The sequence below is a fragment of the Salvelinus alpinus genome, chromosome 1 (genome assembly GCF_045679555.1).
Source record: "Salvelinus alpinus chromosome 1, SLU_Salpinus.1, whole genome shotgun sequence".
In the NCBI taxonomy this organism is placed as follows: domain Eukaryota; kingdom Metazoa; phylum Chordata; class Actinopteri; order Salmoniformes; family Salmonidae; genus Salvelinus; species Salvelinus alpinus.
Window position 1 is genome coordinate 44,865,936 of NC_092086.1, and position 19,061 is coordinate 44,884,996.

Below are 19,061 nucleotides of genomic sequence, written 5' to 3' on the forward strand. Positions count from 1 at the left end.
TGGGGTTGAGGGTCTGGTGGGGAAGAAAGGGCCAGTGGGGCCCCAGGGACATTCAGGGAAGCCTGGCCCAGAGGGCCTCCGAGGGATCCCAGGCCCCGGGGTGAGTCCCCCTTTCCTCTCCTCTCCTTACTCTAACTCAAACAGACATCTCCCTCTACTGTAGCCTGTGGCTCTGCTGCTCCACTCATCATGTCTCCCTAATTAGTTTAGTATAAACTGTCATTGGTTTACTATCAACATGCATGGTGCATCTCAGTACAACCAGCAACACGGCTTGGGGACATGTTGTCATATGACCTTCAGCAACCCCAGTCATTGCTGAGGCCCTTCACTAATTGATTAACCCCTATTTGTGTATTCATTTGCAGGGTGAGCAAGGGTTAAACGGCCCCCCAGGCCAGACGGGACCCCCTGGACCCATGGTAAGATCCCCATGCATATTACATGTTCATATGTCAACCTACTGTACTGTTATTGCCCCTCTTTCACATAACATATGGTAGGTAGCCTTGATACGGTCAATTCCAGTGATATGTCAATTATAATTTTTCACCCATGTAGTGTAAATGTGATCTTGTGTTGTTCCCAGGGACCCCCAGGACTGCCAGGTTTGAAAGGAGACCCGGGCAGGAAGGGAGATAAGGGTCACGATGGTCTGATCGGTCTGATCGGACCTCCAGGAGAGCTGGGAGAGAAGGGAGACAGAGGCCTGCCCGGAATTCAGGGCACACAAGGAACCAAAGGAGACGGGGGTAAGGGTGGCCTCCCTGGCCCCACCGGCCCCCCAGGACCCCCAGGACTTTCTGTAAGTGCCCCCTCCTCCTCAGTCACTCCACACCACTCAGCTCTTCATAGTTGGCTTTGCTTTACTCTGATATGACTTTTCCTATTTCAAAATGGCCTCTCTTCCCCTGTTAGGGTGCAGTTGGTGAGAGAGGATCCAAAGGAGACCTGGTGAGTCCAGTCATCTGACTGTATCTCCATATTGTCATTCCTCTCCTTACACACCAGCCTATAGCTAGCAGCTGCCAGGAGCATATGCTGCCAGACAAGCCGTTATCTCGCCTTGCCAAATGAACCATCGTTCAGCTTAATTTTCTACATTGTGCTTTTTAAATGTATTTTGGCCTTAAAAGTGAGCCCATACAGTGATTTGTTGTTCCTGTGGATACAGTGTATTTTAATAGGACATAGTGGTGCGGTGTGATGTTATGAAAAGTACCTTAGTGTGTCATGTAGAGAGCAGGGGCTTTGGCCACAGACTGCTGATGCACAGAGCTGGATAATCCTATAAACCCTTGAACCATATCTGCCAGGATCAAAGAGGGATTTGGCAAACCAGTGTGAGAATCGCTCCAGGTGACCGGAGGATTGATGCAGGATTTTGTTCCACTCTTTTCTTCAGGGCGCCATCGGACCCCAAGGAGACACTGGCCCCGCCGGATCCCCCGGACCCCCTGTAAGTCCTCCACACACACACCTCCCCACCTCCACACTTCTCATCCACCCCACCTTACTCTTTCTGTTTCTCTCCATCCCCTCATTTCCGTCTTATCACCTGTTGTTGTTCAACCACCCACACCTCCACGCCTCTCCTTCCCCCCATCTTTCTCTCTTTTATTCTGCCTCTCCCAGTCACTGTTGTTTCTTGTCGTCTGTCTTCCACTTGTGTTCCTTCCCTCCAGGGTCCGCCTGCCACCATGGTCCAGCCGCTGCCTATCAGAGACCACGAGGGCCGGAGGAAGAGGAAGAGGCACTCTAGGATGGTGCAAGGAGGCGCAGCTCCCTACGAGGAGGTAGAGATGAAGATGGATCTGGAGCAGGAGGTGTTCCTGCAGGCAGACCAGCCCATGCTGGAGGAGGCAGAGGGCATGGAGGAGGTGTTTGCCTCCCTCACCTCCATGAAGACAGAGGTGGAGCTGATGAGGAAGCCCTTGGGGACCTTTGAGAGCCCCGCCCGCACCTGCAAGGAGCTCATGATGATCCAGCATGGCTACAGAGACGGTCAGCACATCACCTCATCACCCTCGTATCACACAGATCTCCCTTCATCACCCTGCATTGGCACTCTTATTGACGTGAACATGTACAGTGCCTATAGAAAATCTGCACCCCCTTGAATTTGTTTCACATTTTGTTGCGTTACAAAGTGGGATTGAAATAGATTTAATTGTATTTTTTTGTCATTGATCTACACAAAATACTCAATAATGTCAAATTGAAAAGAAAATGATATATTTTTTGTTGCTAATTGATCATTTTTTTATAACTAAAATATAGTCGTTGCGTAAGTATTCAGCTCCTTTGTTCAGGCAAGCCTAAATTAGCTCAGAAGTAAGATTTGACTTAACAAATCACATAATAAGTTATATGGACTCACCGTGTGAAATAATGTCTACCCCTTCCTCTGTCCCCCATACATACAACATCTGTAAGGTCCCTCAGTCAAGTTTTGCATTTCAGCCACAGATTGAACTACAAAGACCAGGGAGCTTTTCGAACGCCTCATAAAGAAGGGCAGTGATTGGTAGATGGGTAACAATAACAAATCAGACATTGAATATCTCTTTAAGCATGATCAAGTTAATAATTATGCTGTGGATTATGTATTAAACCACTCAGACACATGAAAAATACAGTCTGTCTTCTGAAGTGAGCTGCAGGAAAGGAAGGAAACTGCTTAGGGATGTCACCATGAGGCCATTGGGGATTTTAAAACAGTTACAGAGTTCAATGGCTGTGAAGATGGACTGAAGATGGATCAACAACATTGTAGTAACTTCACAATAATGACCTAAATGACAGAGTGAAAAGAAGAATACAAATATTCCAAAACATGCATATGTACGCAACAAAGCACTAAAGTAATACTGCAAAAAACGCGGCAAAGGAATACACTTTAAGGCAAAGCCTTATGTTTAAGGAAAATCCAACACAACACATTACTGAGTCACTGCCTCCGTATTTTCAAGTATGGTGGTGGCTGCATCATGGTATGGGTATGCTTGACATTGGCAAAGACTGGGGAGTTTTTCAGGATGAAAAGAAACAGGATGAAGCACAGGAAAAATCCTAGAGAAAAACCTGCTTCAGTCTGCTTTACACCAGACACTGGGAGAGCAACTCACCTTTCAGCAGAACAATAACCTACAACACAAGGCCAAATCTACACTGGAGTTGCTTCTAAGAAGACAGTGGCCAAGTTATAGTTTTGAGTTAAGTCTGCTTGAAAATCTATGGCAACACTTGAAAATTGCTTTCTAGCCATGATCCCCAACAGAGTTGACAGAGCTTGAAGCAGTTTGAAAAGAATAATGGGCAAATATTGCACAATCCAGGTGTGTAAAGCTTTTCTGAGACTTACCCAATAAGACTAACAGCTGTAACCGCTGCCAAATGTGTTTATAACATGTATTGATTCTGGGAGGTGAATATTTATCTAATCAAGTTATATTAGTGTTTTCTTTTTCATTATTCTTAAAAATATATATAAATAATTGTTCTTTCACTTTGACATAACAGAGTATTTTGTGTAGATCGTTGACAAACAATGACAACAACATTTATTTGAATCCCACTTTGTAACACAATAGAATGTGAAGAAATCCAAAGGAGGAGTAGACTTTCTATAGGCACTGTATTTGACTGAGCAAATGAGCCACCAAATCCTCCAATAGCCAGTATAATTACCTGTTACATCATACATACTCTATGATTTAATGGCTTCCCCTTTCACTTGCCTGATCTGCTGTCCCGTATTGAAATGACACCGCTGTCTCTGTCTCCGTACCTGTCCCAGGTGACTACTGGATCGATCCCAACCAGGGATGTCACAGGGACTCCATCAAGGTCTTCTGTAACTTCACCGCTGAGGGAGAGACCTGTTTGTACCCTGACAAGAGGATTGAAACTGTGAGTCTCAAACTACCTTGATGTCTGCTCACATCAACCTAACTAGAACATTGTAGTAGTGTACAGTACATATTCACTGGCCTCAGACCCAATGGTGTCTTACAGATGCACTATCTTGATTTGACCCTATTTTTCACAGCAGGAAAATAATCCAGCAGCAATAGGATATGTGAATTATTATGTGGATTATAATTAATAGACATTTTTTTAGGGGTTGATTTTCTGTTACATATTTCATAATGGCAAATGAATTTAAAGTGGAAATCACAAACTTTAGAAGCCTTTTAAAACCTTTAATACACTACAATTGATATTTCCTGCTGTGTAGGAACATTCTCCGCAACAACAGAGTGATCAAGTTAAGATACCAGATCTGTACATCCTCAGAAGCCTGTGTTACAGAGACTCCTTGTTTCCTTCTCTATTCTTGTGAACAGGTGAAGCTAGCAGCCTGGAACAAAGAGAAGCCAGGAAGCTGGTTCAGCCAATACAGGAAAGGCAAACAGGTACTGACCACTTTCAACTGCTGCCATTCATTTAAATGTTTCCAAACACCAGGTAGATTATATTAATTTAAAGGGAGTGCATTTGAATAATAATCATGTGTATAATTGAGTAGATGTGCATGTAGTGTGAGCATGTGCGTGATTGAACCTACTGTCCAATAGAGTGTTCATGTATGTGCCCATGTATGATACCTGTGTTTTCTGCCTGCAGTAGTGAGTGAGTCACACATAGCTACTGGCAGCAGTGGACTCTCATTGAAGAGCATTCAGCGCTTTGAGCACTGGTCTTTCATGTGCACCTGACCAGACATCTCTTAACACAGAAAGATAATCACTTCTCTCCCTGTCCAATCCCTTTCACTGACTCTTTCACACCCACGCCGTTGTCTCTCTCTCTCTCTCTCTCTCTCTCACTCTCACTCTCACTCTCACTCTCACTCTCACTCTCACTCTCACTCTCACTCTCACTCTCACTCTCACTCTCACTCTCACTCTCACTCTCACTCTCACTCTCACTCTCACTCTCACTCTCACTCTCTCTCTGACTCTCTGACTCTCTGACTCTCTGACTCTCTGACTCTCTGACTCTCTGACTCTCTAACTCTCTGACTCTGACTCTCTAACTCTCTTATTGACTCTCTAACTCTCTTATTGACTCTCTAACTCTCTTATTGACTCTCTAACTCTCTTATTGACTCTCTGACTCTCTTATTGACTCTCTGACTCTCTTATTGACTCTCTGACTCTCTTATTGACTCTCTGACTCTCTTATTGACTCTCTGACTCTCTTATTGACTCTCTTATTGACTCTCTGACTCTCTTATTGACTCTCTGACTCTCTTATTGACTCTCTTATTGACTCTCTTATTGACTCTCTTATTGACTCTCTTATTGACTCTCTTATTGACTCTCTTATTGACTCTCTTATTGACTCTCTTATTGACTCTCTAGGTGAATTACTGTGACCTTTGTCCCCTCCTCTCCTGTTACATTATTAATGAAACACGGGTTGTGAGATTTCTAACAGGGAGAAAAGGTTCATGGCAACACAATTGGTCCTAGCGTTCCTCTGTTCACCAGGGTGGATACAGTGCTCTGTCGCCAGCGTTAACTCTGTCAGTTTGGTTTTGTGCCAGCATTAACTCTGTCAGCTTGGTTTTGTGCCAGCATTAACTCTGTCAGCTTGGTTTTGTGCCAGCATTAACTCTGTCAGCTTGGTTTTGTGCCAGCATTAACTCTGTCAGCTTGGTTTTGTGCCAGCATTAACTCTGTCAGCTTGGTTTTGTGCCAGCATTAACTCTGTCAGCTTGGTTTTGTGCCAGCATTAACTCTGTCAGCTTGGTTTTGTGCCAGCTTAACTCTGTCAGCTTGGTTTTCCTGCCCAGGTTATTTGGTCATGGAAAACTCCTGGCCCTAGCCATTATAGATTGGATGTATATAGTGCTTTACCAGATGCTCTACTACCAATGCATTGGTACTGCTATTTGGTTTGGACACTCGATATGTGACTGAAATGGTCATTGAGAGTTGTTTCTTTCCTCTGGTCCAGTTCTCATGCAGTGACTCTGATGGGAGCCCGGTTGCTTCAAGTGGTCTATATTAATATGTGGTTCATATCTGGTCTAGTTCTCATTCAGTGACTCTGACATGCTGTGTGTCCCTGGTCCAGTTCCAGTACAATGACTCTGACATGCTGTGTGTCCCTGGTCCAGTTCCAGTACAATGACTCTGATATGCTGTGTGTCTCTGGTCCAGTTCCAGTACAATGACTCTGATATGCTGTGTGTCTCTGGTCCAGTTCCAGTACAATGACTCTGATATGCTGTGTGTCTCTGGTCCAGTTCCAGTACAATGACTCTGATATGTTGTGTGTCTCTGGTCCAGTTCCAGTACAATGACTCTGATATGTTGTGTGTCTCTGGTCCAGTTCCAGTACAATGACTCTGATATGTTGTGTGTCCCTGGTCCAGTTCCAGTACAATGACTCTGATATGTTGTGTGTCTCTGGTCCAGTTCCAGTACAATGACTCTGATATGCTGTGTGTCCCTGGTCCAGTTCCAGTACAATGACTCTGATATGCTGTGTGTCTCTGGTCCAGTTCCAGTACAATGACTCTGATATGTTGTGTGTCTCTGGTCCAGTTCCAGTACAATGACTCTGACATGCTGTGTGTCTCTGGTCCAGTTCCAGTACAATGACTCTGATATGTTGTGTGTCTCTGGTCCAGTTCCAGTACAATGACTCTGATATGTTGTGTGTCTCTGGTCCAGTTCCAGTACAATGACTCTGACATGCTGTGTGTCTCTGGTCCAGTTCCAGTACAATGACTCTGATATGTTGTGTGTCTCTGGTCCAGTTCCAGTACAATGACTCTGATATGTTGTGTGTCTCTGGTCCAGTTCCAGTACAATGACTCTGACATGCTGTGTGTCTCTGGTCCAGTTCCAGTACAATGACTCTGATATGTTGTGTGTCTCTGGTCCAGTTCCAGTACAATGACTCTGATATGTTGTGTGTCTCTGGTACAGTTCCAGTACAATGACTCTGACATGCTGTGTGTCTCTGGTCCAGTTACAGTACAGTGACTCTGATGGGAACCCGGTCCACGTGGTCCAGCTGACCTTCCTGAAACTGCTGAGTGCCACAGCCAGACAGATCTTCACCTACTCCTGCCAGAACTCTGCCGGCTGGTTCGACAGCACCACCCGTAGCCACCAACACGCCATACGCTTCCGGGGCAGCAACGACGAGGAGATGAGCCAGGCCAAGAACCCATTCATCCAGGCAACACACGATGGCTGCCAGGTAGGTGCCATGCAGAGACAAAGGAAAATGAATGAATGACTGAATTAATGTAATTGGTGCTAATGTTTTGACCAATGCTAATGTTATGACAAATGCTAATGTTATGACAAATGCTAATGTTATGACAAATGCTAATGTTTTGACCAATGCTAATGTTATGACAAATGCTAATGTAATGACAAATGCTAATGTAATGACAAATGCTAATGTTTTGACCAATGCTAATGTTTTGACCAATGCTAATGTTTTGACCAATGTTTTGTCAGCTGCTGTTTGATTCGATAAGGCCATGCAGCTGGTCACGATCAATTCATCATATGATATCTGAGTATGGTATAGATAGGATTGGAGTTGGAATGAAATCTAGCAAGTTAGCAGGCACAGTAAATCCTCAACTCTGCTGTCTTTTTCTTTGTCTCTGGTGTAGTTCCGTAAGGGACAGGAGCGGACAGTCCTGGAGATCGACTCCCCCAGAGCAGAGCTGCTGCCAGTCATAGACGTGGCCCCCTCAGACTTTGGAAGCAGCAACCAAAAGTTTGGCTTCCACGTGGGACCAGTATGTTACAACGGTTAACTAACGTTGTCTCAACCAACCAAGGAATGACCGGAACTGACCTGCACAACAACTTACCAATGAAAGAAACTGAACTTCACTGTTGTTTCCACACGCAATATTTATTATTATATGTCCGTATATGTGGTGGGTTTCTGGCATATGTTATAAGACTCTCAAACAGCCAATGGGACGTGAGGTTTCATTGTTTCCGTGACAATAACAACCAATGGCGAGTAGAGGAGCAAAGGCAAGGAGGAACAAAGCACATTTATCAAAGGGAATTCATCCAATTAGATATATTTAATTTGTAGTGTTTTTTTCTTTATCGTCATTCTTTTCATCGCTCACCTTTTGAGTGTGCTGTAATTAGATTCACTAGAAGTAGTCTCTTGTTCCACTTGACAACAACCAATTTAAAAAGACAGGCAGATCTCTCCCATGTTGAGGCATGGGGTTAGCCTGTCATCTGTGGTATGGGTCAGTTGAGTGGCACTGTCTTTGTCAGGCCTGGGCTGCAGATGAGATGAGTTGCTACCTGAGGGATTATGATGAGAGTGGAGTGGAATTAGCAGGAGACACTATCTGGCATACTCATTAGCATGCCTGGATTGCAGTAGGATAATATCATATTGCAGTATAAGGACATCAGTTCTTGTTAACTGGTGGTGTACCGCAGTATCTACGGTTGTAGGATCTTAATTTGAGCCAGTTTGCTACAGCAGGAAAATAATCATGCAGCAACAGGAAATGTGAATTATTATGTGGATTATAATGAATGGACATTTTTGTTGGAGTTGCTACATTTTTCATAAGGGAAAATCAAGTCTGAAATTTCGAAGTAAAAATTACAAATACACAAGTTTTACATTTCAAATGAAAGATCCTACATCGGTAGCATGTCAATTCCATACTAGTCTATTTCATCTGTCAACATTCCCTGTGTTAGTTAGAAGGTTGAACATACTGTATAATAGAAATGATATCTTTGCTCAGTGCTTACCCTTCAACTGCAGATGACTCACTGAATGACCTTGAGAAGTGCACACAATACCATTTTACTAGTAGTCTATTGAGCCCAATGGTTCATTGAATGGAGAAGGCTGCTTTCCTTATTGGACTGGTTTACTCTGCACGCCTGTTGATAATATGACTTTCCGGCATTCCATGTTTTCATTTCCTATTTGTGTCAGTTTGGCGTCCATTTTATTACGGAAAACAAGCATGCTATATTCCAGGCCTTAATGGTTGAGCTGGAGCTGTTTCAGCCCGAGAATGACTTTCAGAGCATGTTGTTCTTGAAGAGGATATTAACAGTGTTTTCTCCAGTCCTCCGTTTGTCTGTTACATCAAGGAGCATTTCACATGTCGTTGTTTTCATCTTTTTAAAAGTACCATTATTATCCACTGTCCTGTTCTCCACCTCAGTCATGTATTTGTTTATTTGTTTTATATGTGTATTCATTTTTATTATGTATTTTGTTATGATGTGTGGTGCTAAAGAATTTTGTTTTGTTTTGTGTCAACTACGTTTGTGTTGTTGTGTGTCTTGAGGCAGGAGGAGGGAGAAAAGGTGCCAGTTATTGGTCCTGTAAAAGCCGTGCTTGATGGGTAAGGAATGCTCTCTGAGCCAGGGAGTATCATATCGTACTGTAGGACTGGACACTACAGTACACACACTCTAACCTGCTGTATGGTAGGCAGGTTACAGTACCAGAGGTAGGTCAGGGGTAAGTTCCACGTTTTCCCCTTAAGGGTTAAAACTCCCAAGACAGCTGTTGTTACAACGTAGTGCCTTTACATCTCTACAACATTTCTCCAACAACCTGCAGGCTGGTCTCCCAGCCTGTATACATAAACAGTACAGGCAGCTTATCAGCTTACTCCTCCTCACACTGTCTTTTAGTATTTAAACAATTCAGTACAGTAAAATTCCCCGCTCCGTCCTGCCACACCCTGTGTATAGTATCTGTCCTACTCATTTTATATACTGTACAGTTATTCTAAGAACTTGAGTATGATTAATAATCTGTTGCCTGAATGAAAATGTGTTTGTGAAAAGTGATAAGCGAATAAAAAAAAACTATTTTAAAAAGACTGGGCTGTATCTGAGAGAGAAAGAGAGAGAGAGAGAGTTGTTTGTATCGGCCTCTCACCACTCAGTGTAATAGACAAACAAGTCTCTTCATTACCGCCTAGTTCTGCAACATTCACTCAATGAGCCCGCAATCAACATCCCACCACAGCAGATGTAATCAACTCTGATTGGATTCCCAGTTCATTTATTTCAATTAGCTGGTGTTTCATTCCTCCAGAGGGAAACAGAGGAGAGACGCTAGCCAGGGAGGGAGGAGAGCGGTAATGAAACAGTTCTGGATAAGGAACACAGCCATTGAGATTTGCCCAGAACTGTCCAGTGTGTGTGTGTGTGTGTGTGTGTGTGTGTGTGTGTGTGTGTGTGTGTGTGTGTGTGTGTGTGAGAGAGAGAGGGATAGAGAGGGAGAGAGGGATAGAGAGGGAGAGAGGGCAGAAAGGAAGATACACAGAACAGACACTGCCATATTGTTGGCTCTTGCTATGACACTGTCTGGATGGCTGGTTATGTGACAAAAACACACTGTCAAATCTTCCTCTTGCTGGCTCTCCTCTTTCACTTTTATTCAGACATAATACATGCTGTCTCTCTCTCTCTCTTTCTCACACACACACACACACACACACACACACACACACACACACACACACACACACACACACACACACACACACACACACACACGTTCTATCACATAACCAAAGAGCAAGTCCACCAGTCCCCTACGGGGACTAGTCCTCAAGGTTAACGTCAATGCAGAATAAAGGTTACAGTACATTTCTCTCCTTTCTGCTCTCTTCAACTCAATTGAATTTTAACCACAGTGTAAGCTCCTGGCTGGGAAAGGTCAGGCCTAGCTGCTTCCTCAGAATAATGATCAAGCAAAGTACATCATGACCATCGATAGGCTAATATACTTTCTCTCTCTCTCTCTCTCTCTCTCTCTCTCTCTCTCTCTCTCTCTCTCTCTCTCTCTCTCTCTCTCTCTCTCTCTCTCTCTCTCTCGAGCAAAGCACACACTATACTGTAGGATCTGGGTAGAATGGATCACTATGCTGTAGGATCTGGGTAGAATGAATCACTATGCTATAGGATCTTGGTAGAATGAATCACTATGCTGTTGAATCTGAGTAGAATGAATCACTATGCTGTAGGATCTGGGTAGAATGAATCACTATGCTGTTGAATCTGGGAATAATTCATCATTATGCTGTAGGATCTGGGTAGAATGAATCACTGTGCTGTTGAATCTGGGAAGAATGAATCACTATGCTGTAGGATCTGGGTAGACTTAATCACTATGCTGTTGAATCTGAGTAGAATGAATCACTATGCTGTTGAATCTGAGTAGAATGAATCACTATGCTGTTGAATCTGAGTAGAATGAATCACTATGCTGTTGAATCTGGTGTTGCCGTTGGGTCTTTGTATCTCTGAGGTCCTCTATTCTCCCCAACCCATTGTCCATGTTGCTTTGTTGAGCAGAGAAGATAGTAAGATAGTATCTCCTGTACTGTATCTCTTTATCTCCTGTATCTGTGTAGGACTATTTTGGTCTGATACCCTCTGATCTCTGGGCTCGCTTTGCTGTCCTGCGATCTGTAAGCGCGATACTGACCTATATCTACGTATAGATCTGATATGCTGTGATCTTTAGGCTTTGTATTAATCTGGATCTGTTCTACACTGTAAATCGCGTTTAGCGTTTAGTGCAGGGTTGATGAGCCATGTTTCTCCTCCTGTATTTAGGTCCTGGAGTAGACTAATTCTCCAGTCCCTATAGCACATGGAGAATTTGTTTCAGTGCCACAGTAACAACATATTCTTTCATTAATCTCTTTCGTTCTCTCTCCATCTCTCACTAGTCTCAGAACTCTGTAGCTCGACTTCTCTTTCTCCCTCACTCCCTTTAACCATCTTTCTTTCTCCCGCTCTTTCCTCTCTCTCTCTCCTCTCTTTCCCAGCCCCCAGGTTTCCTCTCCTATGCGTCTCAGTGACGTTGATTGTAACTGGGCTGAACATGTCACCAAGTCAGTGTGAGAGAGGAACATATTAAACAGGCATTTAGATTCATGAGAGAGTGAACACAGAGATATCTACATCTCCCGTAGACTCCTGGCTGTAACAGCTCTACCGATGCCACTACATCTTTCTGTTGTGTCACAATCCATAACTGTAAACATTATTTAGCCGCATCAGCGATGTGTGAATATATGGATTGATTGGTTTCTTGTGAAAGCACTACGTTTTGCGATACATATCTACTCATGTATGACTTTCTGTATATTTATATGCAAGCTGTAGGTCTATATCTAGAGGACTCCTGATATCTCCAGGAGAGATAATTATAAATGTTGTCTTTATCTGGTGTCTAGTACTGTCTTTTTGCTGGCTAGGTCCATCTACTTTTATTTTTTTTAATTTTTATTATTATTTTTTTTTAAATTTTACCCCCTTTTCTCCCTAATTTTCGTGGTATCCAATCGCTAGTAATTACTATCTTGTCTCATCGCTACAACTCCCGTACGGGCTCGGGAGAGACGAAGGTCGAAAGTCATGCGTCCTCCGAAGCACAACCCAACCAAGCCGCACTGCTTCTTAACACAGCGCGCCTCCAACCCGGAAGCCAGCCGCACCAATGTGTCGGAGGAAACACCGTGCACCCGCCCCCCTTGGTTAGCGTGCACTGCGCCCGGCCCGCCACAGGAGTCGCTGGAGCGCGATGAGACAAGGATATCCCTACCGGCCAAACCCTCCCTAACCCGGACGACGCTAGGCCAATTGTGCGTCGCCCCACGGACCCCCCGGTCGCGGCCGGCTGCGACAGAGAGGTCCATCTACTTTAAGTGCTGCCTGTCTTCCCAGTGTCCTACTTGGTGTGTGAACTGCTGAATGCTCATAACTGGCAGCTGATTGTTGACACATCGACCAGGATTAAGGGGCAGGGCAATTTGGGATTGTTGTTGTTTTCGTAATCAGTGGCTGTATTGGAGGGGGAGTGGTTTCTCCTCTCCTAGGCAATTAGCAATTAGTGTTAGTACTTCAGTCTCCCCTGTTTTCTCAGTGGCAGCTGTAAACGGCGGTCATGTCAGGGGCGGTCTCGTAGTCAAAACTAAGACGGTTCTGCCGAGTTGTTCTGTGGAGTTATTTAAGGAAGAAACGAGAGGAAGGCTCCACAACAATCTCTGACTTGAATATCTTACCTAGTTATTTCCATATGATCTCATTTGGCAACTACGTTTGTGTTTGTATACCTGTTTGCTCCTCTCCCTGTAGGCTTTTTATTTTATTTTTTATAGGCTTTACAGACACTCACCACCCCTTGGCTGCAACCCTTCTAATATAGTGAAACCCTTCTAATTTAGTGTACCCTGCGCGAACAACCCATGTGGAATTCCTGGTCTCCAGCAGCGTTTGGAACTGCCGATCTGCGGCCAAGAACACAGAGTTCATCTCAGCCTATGCTGCCCTTCAGTCGGTAGACATTTTGGCCCTGATAGAGAGACATGGATCACCCCAGAGAACACTGCTACTACAGCTGCTCTCTCTTAATCTGAGTATGTGTTTTCTCATAGTCCGAGAGCATCTGGTCATCACGGGGGGTGGCACAGGGCTACTCATTTCTCCTAAGTGGAGATTTTCTCTTTTCTCCCTCACCTGTCCACCTCCTCATTTGAATTCCATGTTGTCACTGTCTGCACCACGTACTCTCACTACTGGTGTCCCCTAGGGCTCGGATCTAGGCCCTCTCTTCTTCTCTCTGTATCATTGGCTCCATCATATCCTCACATGGTCTCTCCTATCATTGCTATGCGGATGAGACTCGACTACTTTTCTCCTTCCCCCCTTCTGACACCCAGGTGGCGACACCCATCTCTGCGTGCCTGGCAGATATCTCAACTTGGATGTCAGCCCACCACCTCAAGCTCAACCTCGACAAGACGGAGCTGCTCTTCCTCCCGGGGAAGGCCTGCCCGCTCCAAGACCTCTCCATCACGGTTGACAACTCCACAGTGTCACCCTCCCAGAGTGTAAAGAACCTTGGTGTGACACTGGACAAGACCCTGTCGTATTCTGCAAACATCAAAGCAGTGACCCGCTCCTGCAGGTTCATGCTCTACAACATTCGTAGAGTACGACCCTACCTCACACAGGAAGCGGCACAGGTCCTAATCCAGGCACTTGTCATCTCCCGTCTGGACTACTGCAACTCACTGTCGGTTGATCTCCCCGCTTGTGCCATCAAACCCCTGCAATTTATCCAGAACCCTGCAGCCCGCCTGGTGTTCAACCTTCCCAAGCTCTCCCATACCACCCCACTCCTCCGCACACTCCACTGGCTTCGCATCCACTACAAGACCATGGTGCTTGCCTACAGAGCAGCAAGAGGAACTGCCCCTCCCTATCTTCAGGCTTTGCTCAAATCCTACACCCCACCCCATAACTCCGTTCTGCCACCTCTGGTCTCTTGCCACTCCTTTATGAACTAGCTCTGACTTGGCTGATAGCTACTTAGAGGAAAAATGTACTTACTATGACTGAATCTACTTACTGTGACTGAGATAATGTGGTTGTCCCACCTAGTTATCTTAAGATGAACGCAATAACTGTCAGTCACTCTGGATAAGAGAGTCTGTTCAAATGTAAATGTAGGTATCCAACACGTGTGTATGTATGCATGTGAGAATGTGACTGAGTGAACAAACGTGCACTCATTAGCGTGCATGTGAGCGTTTCTCCTCCTGCCGACACCCTTCCACAGCTTCTTTGTCTTCGCAAGAGGGGAGATTATTTCCGCAGATTCTCTTTTCCCATCAAAAGTGGTTATCGACAAAGCTAACATTAGTAAAGAATTGAAGGGAAGGTGGGAGGAGAGGGAGGGAGGGAAATATAATTATTCCCTTGGCAGAGGCGTCTGTAGAGCGGTGAGTAGCGGGGAGAGAGAGGCCTGGGTCCTGTGGCTGTCTGAAAGAGTGTCAGATGATTATCTGGGAGACAGAAGAGAGACCAGACACAGCCTTGGCTCCCTCCACTATCCCCTCCCAACCGGCTCCCGCCCTTTGTCCTCCTTGCTGCATCACTCCTTCCACCGCCCCCCTCATGCCCGCCTGTCTCCTGTTTCAACTCTCACCGCCCGTCTCCACTGTGTCATTCTCACTTAGTTTAGTCCTCAGTGCGTAGGACAGCGTCAGTCGTCCCAGCAGCGCTTCGCTCCCTCCACGCACAGCCGAGGTAATCAGCAGACTCATATTATTACTAACCAGGGAGAGTGATGGGAGAATCACTCAGGCCAATTTAAGTGTGGACACAGCCTGTTCATAAAGGAGAAACATATTAATACACTGTAATGAACAAACCACACTTGTATCAGGAGCTGGAACAAATTGTCAGAATCGGTCACGGGGGATTGGTGTGTGTGTGTTAGAGAGACTCCATTGTCCATGAAAGACTCCACTGTTCAATAAATATGATTTGCACATAAATCATTGGCGGCAGGGAAGGAGAGAAGTGAGAGAAGGGCAGATTGAATGTTATAATGATGAGTGTATAGTGGGGTCGTAGTCCACTTGAGTGTTGAGTCAGGGGAAGTAATCCTTTCCATTCGGCTCCTACAGTATATGAGCCTGCGTGACTCCTTTCCTCTGTGGAACGGAATGTAGTAGGATCCTCCTTTCTACCTCTCTCTCTCTCTCCTCTGCCCCCTCTCTTCATTCTTCACCCTTCTCTTTCCATCATCACTCTCTCTCCCCCTCTCCGCCTTACCCTCCTCTACCCACCTGTCTCTCTCCCTCTCTCCTTCTCTCCCAACTCTCTCTCAGGATGATCAATGCACCCTGTCCTGTAGTATCGGCTGCTCGACAAACGCTGACATGGTTGATATTCTGTCAGGATGAATCCAACATGGCAGCATTGCATGAACGCCCTGGACACATTTCATAAATCTTAGCTGGCCTCGCTGCCGACTAGATGTGAACTGCAGAGGAAGCAGAACCTTTGTGTGAGCAGAACAGGACTGTCCTTCTCTCTGTCTGACTGCTGTGAGCCTCACCTAGGCAGAGTACAAAATGTCGCCCTATTCCCTTTAAAGTGCACTACCTTTGATGAGAGCCCTGGTCAAAAATAGTACGCTAAATAGGGAACAGGGTGCTATTTGGGACGCAGCCCTAGCCTCCTGTCAGTGGGTATGGAGCTGGGTTAAAAGATCCTGGGCTGCTGAGAGCCTGGCTGGTGTTTTACTGCTATAGATGAAAAACATAGCTAGAGATAGCAGGCGGCTGAAGGTAATAATGAATGCTGTCAGTCAGACAGCACCGGGCTGTTTGTCATTTGAACAGTACAGTAAGTGCCGCAGTGGTTTAATCAAAATGTTTATTCTGATAAATAGAAAAACTCCAGTGTCCTGTATGTATTGTTATTCTGGTTTGTTTGTGTACTAGATAGGGACTGGTTTACTCTGGGGTTGTAAGTGTAGGCCTGCGGTTGTGAATTGATGTGTTCATTTGTTTCCCTCAGCTGCTTTTCAATAATTCAGCTCCAACCTAAGAAGTAGAGCGGTATAGTTTATCTGAATCTGCTGTAGGAATATACTCTGCACCACTAACTCCCGTCTTATTACCCAGATCCATGTTTCACATACACTACATGTATGTACATAGTAGCAGTAAAGACATTATACACAGACACACTATACATACACATATTCTAAAAACATATATACATACATATGAAGAGGTAGTGCACACACACACACACACACACACACACACACACACACACACACACACACACACACACACACACACACACACACACACACACACACACACACACACACACACACACACACACACACACACACACACACACTGTCAGAAACAGTGGTCCATTAATCCCACAGGGACGTCAGACACCCTCTACTCCCATGTGTCTGTTCCTTCAACAGATGAAAGTGCTGTGAGGATGTTCATGTGGAATCGCTGATGGCTCTGCTAGCTGAATAAACTACAACCTGGGTCTGGCATACTGGGGTGTTGAGTAAGTACTTGGCTGAAGGGTGTGTTGGGTGTGTTCTCTGGTTGTCGTCCGTAGTGTTTGAGCTGCTTGGTGAGATGCTGGAGAGTTAGTGAGAAACTGGGGATTTCAGGTGCTGGCTGGCCCTGTGAGAGAGGAGAGGTGAGGATAGGAGAAGTGAGGAGACGTGAGGAGAGGAAAAGAGAAGTGAGGAGAGGAGGGGTGACTGACAGGTCTCATGAATAGTGATGTTCAACAGCTGCTCATTAACCGCGAGACTGTCAGCTAGCAGACTGAAGGAGCACACAGACACACACACCTGTCCATAGTCCCTTCATCTGCATCCCCTGGGCCTGCTCAACATCCCAGGTAGAACCACACCTGTGTTCCCACTCCCCCCCCCCCCGCCCACCGGGGCAGCCCCCTCATTGAATATGGAACGGCCTATCATGCCAGCTGTAAATTCTTAATAAAACTCTCATTGCAATAGGTAAGGGTATGCCTGGAAACCATTCCACATTCCCCTGCTAAGAATACCAAGTTAGTGAGCTGGCTGCTAGGGGACCATGCCTTCAGAGAGCAGTGTCTCTTCTCTGGTTAACTTCTCTGCGCTACGGATCCCTTTTACGGGATCATTTTCCTAAACAACCGCTAGAATTGCAGGGCGCCAAATGCAAAAATATTACAAAAAATATTTATAATCATGCAATCACAAGCGAAATATACCAAAACACAGCTTAGCTTGTTGTTAATCCACCTATCGTGTCAGATTTTGAAAATATACTTTACAGCGAAAGAAATCCAAGCTTTTGTGAGTGTAGCAATCAATGCTACAGCTAGCCCCAAATTAGCATGGTCACGAAAGTCAGAAAAGCAATACAATTAATCGCTTACCTTAGATAATCTTCGGATGCTTTCACTCACGAGACTCCCAGTTACACAATAAATGTTATTTTTGTTCGATAAATATTACTTTTATAACAAAAAAACGCCATTTGGGTTGCGCGTTATGTTCAGAAAACCAAAGCCTTGTTCCGTTTGACAAATTCCAAAAAGTATCCGTAATGGTCGTAGAAACATGTCAAATGTTTTTTATAATCAATCCTCAGGTTGTTTTTAACAAACATAATCTGTAAATTCTATGCATATTCTACGATCTGGACCTGAGAAATAGTCTGTTTACCTTGGGAACGTTCTTTAAAAAAAATATATATATATGACTCCTAGCGTCAAGAGGTTAACAGACTCTGATGGAATGCACCTTTTGTTTGTAATCGATGTAGAAGCAGAGGCATCCACCATGTAATTAAAGGCCCATTTGATCTCTAATAAAGCGTGCTGTCTGTCCCTCTCCCACCCAGGGGAGAGCAGAACCAGGGACAGGCATACCTTCATTACTACACAGCATTCTCTGCCTTGATGTCTGCCTCCTACAAACACTCACAAACACACATACTCATGACCATTAACAGATAGAGTACGTGCGGCACACACTGTGAATCACCAGATCTCCATATCTCACATCTTCTCCAATCGTACACACACACACACATACACACACACACACACACACACACACACACACACACACACATATACACTCACATGTGAACACACACTGTGAAAGAGAGAGAGAGAAAGTGGCTCTCCTGCAATGAGGCTGGGATTGATTCTAGTCACACAGAGCTGGGGCGAGATGAGCAGTCACTCTGAATAGGCCCGGCAGTCAAATAATACAGATACGAACATCAGAGGAATAATTGAAGAAAGTGTTTTATATGTAAAAGACAGAGAGGGATGAAGTGGAATTGAATCCCAGAGGAAATGTGGAGGGAGGTGTGTCCCAGGAGACAGACTCACAAAGACTCCAGCATGTTTGAAGAAAATAGAGGATAATTAAAGTGGTCACTGCCTTCCACAGGCCAGGACAACACTCAATCTCTCTCTTTTTCTCTATCTACCTTTCTCTCTCTTTCTATTTTCTATCTTTCCCCCTATCTTTTCCTATTTCCCATATCTCTCCTTCTGTTTCTCTCTCTCTCTGTCTCCCTCTATGTCTGTCTCTCGCTCTTCCCTCTTACTCTCCCATACATCCTCTACACACGCACAGCTAGTCCTAGCTCCAATGTCAACCCAGACCTCCATCTCCCTCGTCGCACACAGCATTTCACTCAGTCG

At 45.0% G+C, this 19,061-nt stretch overlaps 1 protein-coding gene across 2 annotated transcripts in view; it reads left to right on the forward strand.

Annotated features, from left to right (window-relative positions):
- The window catches only part of LOC139539072 (collagen alpha-1(XI) chain-like), an 84,957-nt gene extending 75,085 nt beyond the window's left edge, over window positions 1-9,872 (forward strand). For both annotated transcript variants that reach the window (XM_071341837.1, XM_071341926.1), the window contains 10 exons: window positions 1-100; window positions 369-422; window positions 590-805; window positions 919-954; window positions 1,406-1,459; window positions 1,686-2,004; window positions 3,800-3,912; window positions 4,350-4,418; window positions 6,991-7,224; window positions 7,652-9,872. The exon at window positions 1-100 is cut by the window's left edge and continues 8 nt beyond it. In XM_071341837.1, coding sequence (XP_071197938.1) covers window positions 1-100; window positions 369-422; window positions 590-805; window positions 919-954; window positions 1,406-1,459; window positions 1,686-2,004; window positions 3,800-3,912; window positions 4,350-4,418; window positions 6,991-7,224; window positions 7,652-7,798 — 1,342 coding nt within the window. In that variant the 3' untranslated portion in view covers window positions 7,799-9,872. The remainder of the gene's footprint in view (window positions 101-368; window positions 423-589; window positions 806-918; window positions 955-1,405; window positions 1,460-1,685; window positions 2,005-3,799; window positions 3,913-4,349; window positions 4,419-6,990; window positions 7,225-7,651) is intronic.
- Window positions 9,873-19,061: the final 9,189 nt, after the last annotated feature.